The 11,483-nt window shown below is 25.5% G+C and overlaps 5 protein-coding genes across 5 annotated transcripts; 1 reads left to right on the top strand and 4 right to left on the bottom strand.

The window, feature by feature from the left end:
• Positions 1-37: 37 nt before the first annotated feature.
• Positions 38-1,182, bottom strand: DICPUDRAFT_85184 (uncharacterized protein; the record flags this gene model as incomplete). Its single annotated transcript, XM_003294685.1, has 5 exons — positions 38-374; positions 540-733; positions 823-871; positions 967-1,048; positions 1,137-1,182. 5 exons carry the CDS (start codon positions 1,180-1,182, stop codon positions 38-40), a joined length of 708 nt encoding a protein of 235 aa, XP_003294733.1.
• Positions 1,183-2,020: 838 nt separating this feature from the next.
• Positions 2,021-2,263, bottom strand: DICPUDRAFT_159776 (uncharacterized protein; the record flags this gene model as incomplete). The annotated part of the gene is made up of 1 exon (XM_003294684.1): positions 2,021-2,263. The coding sequence occupies one exon, from the start codon at positions 2,261-2,263 to the stop codon at positions 2,021-2,023; it is 243 nt and encodes an 80-aa protein (XP_003294732.1).
• Positions 2,264-3,502: 1,239 nt separating this feature from the next.
• Positions 3,503-4,575, bottom strand: DICPUDRAFT_159774 (uncharacterized protein; the record flags this gene model as incomplete). Its single annotated transcript, XM_003294683.1, has 2 exons — positions 3,503-4,155; positions 4,245-4,575. The coding sequence occupies 2 exons, from the start codon at positions 4,573-4,575 to the stop codon at positions 3,503-3,505; spliced, it is 984 nt and encodes a 327-aa protein (XP_003294731.1).
• Positions 4,576-5,336: 761 nt separating this feature from the next.
• Positions 5,337-7,547, top strand: DICPUDRAFT_85182 (uncharacterized protein; the record flags this gene model as incomplete). Its single annotated transcript, XM_003294686.1, has 1 exon — positions 5,337-7,547. One exon carries the CDS (start codon positions 5,337-5,339, stop codon positions 7,545-7,547), a length of 2,211 nt encoding a protein of 736 aa, XP_003294734.1.
• Positions 7,548-8,619: 1,072 nt separating this feature from the next.
• Positions 8,620-11,461, bottom strand: DICPUDRAFT_85181 (uncharacterized protein; the record flags this gene model as incomplete). The annotated part of the gene is made up of 3 exons (XM_003294682.1): positions 8,620-8,924; positions 9,911-10,402; positions 11,144-11,461. Coding segments are annotated over 3 exons (1,113 nt in total), but the record flags the coding sequence as incomplete, so codon positions are not given.
• Positions 11,462-11,483: the final 22 nt, after the last annotated feature.

Genomic DNA, 11,483 nt, shown 5'->3' with positions numbered 1-11,483 from the left:
ATTAATTGATGGGATTAGATTGGATTATTTTGTAATCTTATTTTTCGTTTTCAACATCTTTCATTTCTTGATCGGTATCATTATTTTCAGATGCGGAGGTTGTTGTGGCAGTTGGGAATGAAGTTGTAAATGATGATGAGAATGCGTATGTATCGATTGATGGTATGTCTTTAGCTTCACTATTGTTATTTTCATTATCTGATATTCTACTTGAATTTTTATTTTTATTATATTCTATAACTTCCTCTGGCGTTAAATGAGGAAGAGATGAAACATTTAACATTTTTTCGACTGCGCATAAATATTTACTAAATGATTTATACATTTGATAATTTATAATTAATTCGCAAAGTCTTTGAATTGTAAATGGTGCACTAAAATTATTTGTTAAAAAAATAAATAAAAAGATTATTTAGTATCTCGATATTATATTTATAGTTATTATTACTATTATTATTATTATTATTATTATTACTATTATTATTATTATTATTACTATTATTATTATTATTATTATTATTGATTGTTATAATGCATACGCTTTTGAATCTTTAAAATTTTGTAAAAAATCTTTTTTCATTTTCAATAAACCTGAAGTGTTAACTTGATTCTTTATTTTTGCCATTTCCTCATCTTTTAAATTAACATTATTGGATGGTGATGATTGTGGTGAGTTTGGTAAATTTGAAATGTTTGATTGTTCAAGATATTCCTTTTCGAAAATATCTAAAATCTAAATGGTTTATATTTATTTTTTATATTAATATTTATATAAATTTTAATATTTGTTATATCTGATTATAATTATGATTTAAGACTTACCTCTGATAGTTTAAAATAAAATAAATCTTTTAATATATTCCATGGATAGCTATAAAATATTTATTATGTTAGAGTTATATGTGTAAAATATATTAATATCTATAGTAATATAAAAATTTGCATTATCAGTTTTATAATATTTACCATGTAATTCCAGTTTTTGAAATATTGTCTATAACTCCCTCCAATTCAGGTGTGATTGTTTTGTTTTCTTGTTTAGAGAACTCTGTATATAATTTTAAAAAATTATCTATATATTAATATTTATTTATTTTATATGTGTGTGTTGAATATTTTTTTTTCTTTTAAATTACCTTCAAGTGATTTCTTGAGATTTTCAGAATAATCAACTGATGCCATCTGTTATTTTTATTTTAAATAAATAAATAAATATTATCTTAAGATTAAAAAAAAAAAAAAAAAAGAAATTAAAAGAAATAGAAAAAAAATTAAAAATATTTAAAATTTTAAAATTAAAAAAAATTAAAAATATTTTAAAATTTTTTTTAAAAATAAAATTGTGTGTTGTAAAAAAAAATTTAAAAAAAATCATCTAATTATCTAATTTAATATTCACATCATCACAAACTTCATTTCAATCAATATCTGCCATTATGGGCAATATCAAAAAATAAAATAATATAATAATTAGAAAATAATATAAAAAAATAAAATTAAATAATAAAATAAAAAAATAAAAAAAATTAATAAATAAAATTTATCAATATGCGTCGTCAAAGAGCTCCAACAACAAGGAACTTTATTTAATGAATTAAAGAAAAATTAAAATTAAAAATAAAAAATATAAATTATATTAATTTATTTTAGAAAAATATATTTTTTTTATTTTAATTCTTTTTTCTGAAACTGTAGCATTTGCTTTAAAAAAAAAAAATTATATATAGAAACATATGGTTATTTAAAAAAAATTTGTTTTTCAAGTTAATAATTTGATTATGATTACCAATAAAAAAAAAAAAATTAAAAAAAAAAAAAAGATATTTTAAACTAAAAAAAAATTTTATTAACAACATTTATTCATCCATTCTGTCAAAAGAGTTTTCTTTTGTAATTTCTTCTAATTGGATGTCTCTTTTTAATTTTTCTAATCTTAATCTATTTGCTCTTATTGTTTCCATAATTTATTTTTGATAATAATACTGTGTGATTTGTTTAAATCCAAATGAAATTGTAATACTTAATTTCTTTGAATGTTTCTTGCATGGTTTTCACTAATTTGATTCAATTCATTAGAGGCTAATTGGTATTTTTGGAAAATTTCAGAAACATCTTGACACATTTTATTCTTTTTATATTGGATTTTGTTTTGTAATTCTTTTATCTTTTCATTGAAAATAATTGTATGTAATTGGAATGATTCAGTGATTTCTTTGTGATCTTCTTCCTTTTGTTTAATAAGTAATTCAATCTCGGACTTCATATCATATACGGAAACTTCATCAGAATTATCTAATTTTCTCTTTAAAAGTTTAATTGAATTAATAGTATTATTATTGTGATTGTTATTATTATAATAATTAAATATTAATATTGGATTATAATTTATATTAAATAAATAAAATGGATAATAATAATAATAATAATAATAATAATAATAATAATAATAATAATAATAATAATAATAGTAATAATAATAATAATAATAACATTAACTAAACTATTAAATTTTATATGAGATTTTTTTTTAAGGTGTTTGAAAAAAATATTTTTTAAAAAAAAAAAAAAAAACTTTAATTTTTTATTTTTATAATCAATAATTTTTTTATTAATTTTCTTTTTCAAATTAAAATACCAAAAAAGTAAATTACTTTAAATTAAAAAAATTAAAAAAAAAAAAAATTTTAATTTTTTTAAAAAAAGTGTGGATGGGCACCCAAGCATGAAAAATAAAAACCTCATAAAAATCATAAAGCAATGAAAATTAATAAAATAATTTTTAAAAATCTTTAATTATTTGATTTAAAAAGAGTTGATTAATGTAAATTGCTTTATAAAATGATTCTTATCTTGAAGAATGAATTAAAATGATATATAATAAGTAGTGATTGGATACCAATGTTTTTGGGTTCAAGGACCATAGGAAGTCAACATTTCACAAGAGGGTTTGATTTGATAATTGAGTTTTTTGGGGAAAAGGTGAAATAGTATGTAGGTTATGATTTACTAAAAATAAAATAAAATAATTTACTAAAATTTTAGAAAAATAAAGAGAAAATAAATAACCTACATACTAAAATTTTAATATTTGATTCACAAACCCGATCAATCTATATAAAATTTCATTATTTATATTAAATCGAAAAAAAATTCAATTTTATTTTGATTATTATTATAAAATATTATTATACATAAAATTTAATTGAATAAAATAAATCAAAATTGTCATTTATGCCATACTTTTTGTTTTTTTTTATAATAATATTCAAAAATAAAATTATTTAAATGGTGACAAAGAAACGGTTCAGTTGTTTAGCTCTTTCTTGCTCCCCAGTTAGAGAAAATTAAAATAGATGCACAATAATAAAGATTAATCGTTATATACACACAATAAAACTTTTTTAATTTTTATTTTATTTTCATTTTTACTTTTTTTTTTTTTATTTTTTTTTGATCAATTAATATTTTATAAATAATATAATATAGTTATTACTTTTTTTATTTATAAAATACCAAATTGTTTTTCAAGAGCAGTTGTAATTTTGAAACATGCACCTGCGGCTGATAATGGGTAGTTTGAAAAAGCAATTTCTTCGTGTTTATAATCGATCTTCATTGAACCTGTGGACATTGCACCAATAACGAAACAAACTTGATTTAAACCGTTAAGAAGACCTGGTTTTTTAACTTCTTTCTTTGATGAGGTGGTGGTAGTGGTAGTGGTAGTGGTATTTGAGGTTTTTTGTTTTTTATTATCTTTTTCATTTGATTCGTCTTGTTTTCTTTTTTTATTATCTTTTTTATTATTTTTTTCTTCTTCTTCTTCTTTGTCATTTTCATCATCTTCAATACCTTCGTAATATCCTTCACCTGCACTTCTAATTTTGGCACCACCTGCACTATTTAATGATTGAATGGAGTCTGATTGAACTGAAACACCAGTTGGAGTGGTGGATACTGGAATAACTGGTAATGGATCATAACCATAAGCTTCTGGAATAAATTCAAATAAATCTACACATTTTGGTGCTGAAAATGATGTTGCGAAAATTTTACAACCTGGTGGTAAATGATCTGTAATTGGGTTTTTAATAACTTTAAATAATTTATCTGGGCCATTAGTTGCTCTAATACTTAATTTCTTTAATAATTGTACTAAATATTATGATTGATTATTATTATTAAAAAAGTTAGTACGATTAAATATTAAAATTTTGAAATAAAATTAAGGCATGAATAAATACCCATTAAACCAGCAAATCTATTAAAGGTTCTTGGAATTCTAGTTTGTGGATGTACTTCGATTAAAACATTCTTTGTGGTTCTAATATATACTTGTAAAAGACCAGCTTTATTAAGTGGACTATCGAAAAGAGCTAATAAACATTGATGTGTAATATCAGGTCTGGCTTCTGATGCCTCTCTGTTGTATTTCTTTAAAATATCTGAATGATCATCACAATTTAAAAGTTGGAAACTATCTTTAACTTTAACTGTTTCTAAAGTAGCATGTTCTAAAACAATATATACTTTGGTATCCCCTAATCTAGTTGGTTTTGCTAAATTTGTTGACATTCTTTAAATAAAAGATATCTTTTATAATCCTATTTTTTTAAAAGAAATAAAATAAAAAAAAAAATAAAATAAAAAATTCGTTTTTTTAAAATTTTTTTTTTTTCGTTTTTTTTTTTTTTTTTTATTTTTTATAAATTATTAATTAAAATTAAAAATTAAAAATAAAATTAAAGCCTTTTTTTTTTTAATTTCCTTATATCTCTTTTTTTTTTTAAAAAATAATAAATTGAATTCAATTTATTAATATAAAAAAATATTATTACACAGTAGATGGATATTGTTATATATAAAAACTTGTGTATAAATATAACTAAAACTAAATTGATAAATCTTTGTGGGATGAAGAGTCATATAAAACAACATCTCTTATCTTTGGTAAAACCAATGGTTGCACCATCAATGTTAAAAAGTAAATATAATACAACAAGTGGTGAGTTGAAGTTCGAACTTCTCCAAATTGAGAAAAGGGATTTTAATCGACACCGATTTTGTATTCTAATAATAAAGATAACATCACAAAATAGAAATATGAGCAAATATCAAAACCACTTTTTTCATTTTCTATTTTTTTTCTAAAAATCAATTAATTAGATTATTTCAAAATTTTTTTTATATTTTAATTTTTTTTTTAAATTTTGTGATCACTTTTTTTTTAATTTTCTATATCAATAACTATAGTAATTGAGGAGTAAGAGTAGTAAGAAGAAGAAGAAGAAGAAGAATAATAATAATAATAGTAATAAAAATAATATATAATAACAATGGATGATTTATTTTTCAAGGTGTTTAAAAATAATTATATAAAAAATTTAATTTTTTCATTTTTAAAACCAACAATTTCTTATGATTCTTTATATCACGTACCATCAATTATTAGAAACAATGGAATTAATATAATTATTGACAAAGTTAAATCAAACCAGTTCTTAAAGTTTCAATCTTTTATACTATCAAATGATAAAATTACATATTTGTTTGGGGATATATTTCAATTGGTAAATGGTGATGATCAAGATTTTTATTATAAATTATTTCAAAATTATACAATTATGGGATATACTGATGTTCAAGATTTGGTTTTTACAGCATTAAAGGGTGGTTGTGTTCAAATTTTAAAAATAATTAATGAAATTTATAATCAAGAGTTAACCAGTGAACATATAGAAATATCAATTAGAGAATGCTCAATAAAATCATTACAATATTTAATACAAGATATTAAAGTTCCACTTCCATCATCTGGTAATATTATAAATGTTGTTAAAGAACTTTTACTCAAGTATGATCCAAAGTCTTTTAAATTAATCAATTATTTAATTAAAAACAAATGCTTAACAAAAGAGCAAGTCGATGGAATAGGCTTAATTAAAGAAAAGCTATATTCAATTAATGTATTTCAAAGTGGCTTTAAATTAAAGTATTTAGTTGAAGCATGTAATCTAATTGGTGTCCTATATCCCTCAAAAAAATTATCCGGATCTTTTACAAAAGAACAATTGGGTACAAAGGTTTTAAGAGTAGTTATTGAAAACCATGGGAATATGGCAATCAAAAATCAAATTTTAGATTTAATTTTGTTGTACTATTCAGTTTCAAATATTGATCAAAGAGAAATTTTTTTATTATATGGTATAGCTAGATATAATGTAGGGTCGACTCAAAAAAACTTTATGAAGATTTGCAGATTTGGTGATTATTTGGATATAGGAGATCACATCCAAGAACTGTGTCAGAATTTAGAAGCAGCCTTTAGGACAAAGAAGAAGATTCAGCTTTTTAAATATTGCCCATCAATAGAAAATCAAATTCTATTCATTGAAAGAGTTTGTCAATTATTCAAAAAAATCAAATACGAACACCTTTTTACAGTCGGATTGAACCCACTCACATTCTTTTGTATGGTAATAGAGTATGATAGTTTAGAATATTTAGAATTGACATACAACCTGTTATATCAAGATTTTAAAGATTTTTTTAGATATCCAATTTTTTTAGAATATGTTAAATCAACAAAGATACTGGGCTTTATTTTCAGAAATTTCAAAGAGTTATTCGAATTTCCTGCGATGAACAAACACATAATATGGAAATCATTAGATAGAAATAATATCCCGTTAATTAAACATTATCAAGAGTTGGTGGCAGCAGATACTCATAAAAATCTGGATATATTATATTACACAACACCTGAAGAAGCACAGGGATACTCATTGGCAGCAAATTTAGTTTTGGACGAATTTAGAGAGAGGCAATTTAGACAAACCGAAGTTCTTGCATTTATAATGTCAGTAGAGCTTGGATACATTCAAACTGAAAATGATTTTCAATCATTTATAGCAACACTCTCAACTATAGATTTCCAAACAGAGATATATCCTTTTGATTGTAATTTTAAAAATTTCTTTTCAGAATATTATTTTAAAAAAATTTTGGTTTGGATTGCAAATACTCAAGTGTACAGAACCATAGAATCATTAGAGTCTCCTCAAATGTTAGTTGATGGTCCTACCGAAAAGATTAGGTTTTCATGGGGAGCATCCGAATATTTGCTTGTGTTGTACTATCAAGGAAAATATGATGAAATAACTACAAATATATCAAATATAAATTTATTATTAAAAAATAATATTCAGAGAGAGGTCGAAGAAAGTCTTAGCACAAGTTTTATAGATGCTCTTTTAACATCAGAATTATGCTATAGCCACGAAAATTTCACAAATTTCTTTTATGATAGTATTTTATATACATCTGTATTATATGGCAAATTTCAAATCATCAATCATATTAATGGGTATCACAATTTTATCTTTATAAACACATATAGCAATCAAGACCTAGAAAAGCTATTGGTTTTATCAATTTTGAAAGGCAATTTCGAAATCTCTGATACTTTAATACAATATACTTCATTAACAGAGGAACAAATAAAAATCAATTCAGAGAATCCATATTTTAAAATTTTTTTGCAATAAAAAAAAAATATGGGTTTCATTTCAAAATATGAAATTAAAAATTTTTATATGGAAAAAAATAAAATAATATAGTTTTAAATATGGTATAATAAAAAATTAAAAGAAAAAAAATATAAATCAGGAATTAAAATAATAGTTTAGGGAATTTTTTTTTAAAAAATAAAATTTAACTTTATTAAATAATTATTTTGTTTATCTAAATAAATTAAAACTATGGATAGATTTATAATTGATAATGTTATGTTTTCTAACCTAATTGATCGTTATGGTTTGAATATTAAAATTGATTTATTTTAAATTAAATTATTGTAAACTGATAGATTATTAATTTCTTTTCTTAAGAGTAGGACCTGCAGCATAAATATAATTTGGAGGTATTCCTGTATCAAGTTGATCTTTGTCACACTATTATTATTTTAATTTTTTTTTAATTTGATGAACAGTTAATTTAATTTTAGTTTTTTTATCTATTAAAGCTATTGATACCTGACCACTATATATTAGATAGTCTTTTGATACAGGTACCATTTATTTGAACAATGGTTATTATAACTATTATGATTACTAATATATATGATGTTTGGTTCTAAGTTTTATATTATTATTATTTTTTTTTTTTTTTTATATTTTTTTTTTTTTTTTAATTTTCTTTTTTTATATTTATGATATTGATTATCATTTTAAAGATCTATAGGATTCAATAGTTAATATTCTTGGAATGGAACAGAGTAGGGACCACTATCTCATTTCTTCATCTAAAACCATTTGATGATTACTATAGTTGCTTGGCCAGAGCAATGTATTATAACCTTCAAATAGTTTCGATTAGATTGGGGCAGTCTCTGATATACTCTTTGAATCTTTACCTAAATTGATTTTATAGAGTTGATATCATCTACTAAAGTATATTAACCTATGAACTAAATATTTACTAACTAATAATTTTATTAATACTTAAACATTATATATAATATATTATAAACACATACATTTGAATACTATTTAGAAACTATAAAAATAATTTGAAAAAACTAATTATATTACAGAACTACTGTAATTATATTGAGAATTTTTAGACATAATTTTTTATTTTTTCCCATAATTCTAAAATATGTAAAAAAATAAAATTGCCTAAAAATGAAAGTAGTGTTACTGGTGGTTTTGGGGGACAATCTACCCATTCTCCGAGTTTTTCGTTAAATATTTTAATAGATATTTTTCCTACTTTTTCCCCTTTAGATGGTGCACCTGTAAAATGGTATTTGGATTCTGGTGCAAATAGTTTTGGATAGGTGGATGCAGCTATGCGAGTTGATTGTTGTGCTGGTTGTGGGGTAGGAATCGGAGTTTGAGTTGGGGTTGGAGTTTGAGTTGGATCTGTGATTGGAATTGAATTTGGTGATGGAGCTTTTGGTATTGGTGAACCAAATGGTGATTTTGTGGTTGTCGATGGTGCGCCAAATAATGATGGTGTAGTTGAAGTTAATAGTGCCCCAAATGGTGATGGTGTAGTCGAAGTTGATAGTGCCCCAAATGGTGATTTTGTAGTTGTACATGGTGCTCCAAATGGTAATGATTTTGGTCCTGGTTCTGGTGTAGCTGTGGTTGATGGTGCGCCAAAATGGTGATGGTGTAGATGAGGTTGATGGTGCGCCAAATGGATATGGTGTAGTTGAAGTTGATGGTGCGCCCAAATGGTGGTTTTGTAGTTGTAGATGGTGCGCCAAATGGTGATGGTGTAGATGAGGTTGATGGTGCGCCAAATGGTGATGGTGTAGATGAAGTTGATGGTGCGCCAAATGGTGATTTTGTAGTTGTAGATGGTGCGCCAAATGGTGATGATTTTGGTCCTGGTTCTGGTGTAGCTGTGGTTGATGGTGCGCTAAATGTTGATGGTGTAGCTGAAGTTGATGGTGCGCCAAATGGTGATTTTGTAGTTGTAGATGGTGCTCCAAATAGTGATGGTGTACTTGAAGTTGATGGTGCCCCAAATGAATATGATGTAGTTGAAGTTGATGGTGTAGATGAGGTTGATGGTGCGCCAAATGAAGATTTTGTAGTTGTAGATGGTGCGCCAAATAGTGATGGTGTACTTGAAGTTGATGGTGCGCCAAATGGTGATTTTGTAGTTGTAGATGGTGCTCCAAATAATGATGATGTAGTTGAAGTTGATGGTGCGCCTAATGAAGATTTTGTAGTTGTCGATGGTGCGCCAAATGGACATGGTGTAGTTTCTAGCTTTTCTTTATGTTGGTCGATTTCATTATGTTCTTTATTAATATAATTTTGATCTAATTTTAATGATTCTGCCTGCTCGTTTAATTGTTGAATTTGTTGATTTAATTGGCTAATTTGTTCCTGACCACCACTGTGAAGAGATTTTTGTTGTTCATAATTTTCTTGTAATGATCCTAAATCTTCTTTTAGACGATTATTTTCATCATTTAGTTTGTTAATTTGGGATTTAAATTCTTGATGAATGTCTTGCTTTTCTTTTTCTTGTTGTTGTTTCAATGATTCCAGTTCTTCTTTTAGTTGAGCGATGTCATTTTCATATTGGGAGTTGTTTTGAAGAGGATTATTTAATGATTCAAATTGATGTTTTAATTTTTTGTTTTCTTCTTTTAATTGGTTAATTTCTTCAGTACTTTTGTCTTTTACTGATTCTAATTCTTCTTTTAATTTGTTAATTTGATTTTCATATTCAAGATTGTCGTGTTGTTTATTTTGATTATTATTATCAAGTGAGTCTAGTTGATCTAATAATTCTTTATTATCTTGATTCAATATTTTTTCAATTTGATTTAATAATTCCTCTTTATCGCTATCTTTTTGCTTTAATGATTTTAATTGATCTTTTAATTGGTTCTTTTCATGATTTAATTGATTAATTTGTTTAATAAGCTGATCATTATCAATATTATTTTTAGTTTGATCCACTGATGGTGCGCCAAATGGTGATTTTGTAGTTGTAGATGGTGCGCTAATTGGTGATGGTGTAGTTGAAGTTGATGGTGCGCCAAATGGTGATGATTTAGGTCCTGGTCCTGGTGCAGCTGTGGTTGATGGTGCGCTAAATGGTGATGGGGAACTTGTACCGGTCAATGGTATTGAGAATAGTGTCGTTCTTGATGTAAAAGAGGCTCTTGATGGTGCATTAAATATTGATGCAGTTGTTGATGGGGATGTTGCCAAACTTGAGGAATTTGTTGGGATATTGAGTGATGAGGCAATCGAGGTTGTTGTTGGAGCACCAAATGGTGATGATACTGCTGTGAATGGTGCTGTAAAAGGATTGGAAAATAAATTTGAGGATGAGGTTGTTGAAAAACTGGTACTTGTCGAATTACCAATTAAATTTACAGATGGTGGGACAAGTGGTGATGGTTCTGGTCCTAGTTCGGAGATTGGTTCTGGTCCTGGTGATGGGGTTGTTGTGGTTTTTGGTGCACCAAATGGTGATGGTGATGGTCCTGGTGATGGTGCGCCAAATGGTTCGGGTTCTGGTGATGATTCTGGTCCTGGTTCTGGTATAGCTGTGGTTGATGGTGCCCCAAATAGTGATGGTGTAGTGGTTAATAGGGTTGTTTCCAAACAAGGTGAGGTTTTTCCGCCAAAGATATTTGTTGTTGATTCTTTTTTATCTGTTGGATTACCAGATAAGTTTAAACTTGAAGATGAACTGGTTTCTGATTTGGTTGTTGTTGATACTGGTGTAGATGTTGAAACTTTTTGATATCTGTATGCTGGAACAAAATTGTATGGGTATGGTGAGTTTGGTATTGTTGGTGAAATTGGAATTGGTTGTAGTATTGGTGCTGGTTTTGGTTGTTGTGGTGGTTCTGATTTATAACGGTATGCGGGGGCAAAGTTACTTGGGTATGGTGTTGATTGTGATTTTGGAGATCTTGAGTCTCCAAATCACTTTTTTATTTT

This window comes from Dictyostelium purpureum (assembly GCF_000190715.1).
Source record: "Dictyostelium purpureum unplaced genomic scaffold DICPUscaffold_616, whole genome shotgun sequence".
Lineage (NCBI taxonomy): Eukaryota > Evosea > Eumycetozoa > Dictyosteliales > Dictyosteliaceae > Dictyostelium > Dictyostelium purpureum.
This window is presented reverse-complemented; position numbering and strand designations above follow the sequence as displayed.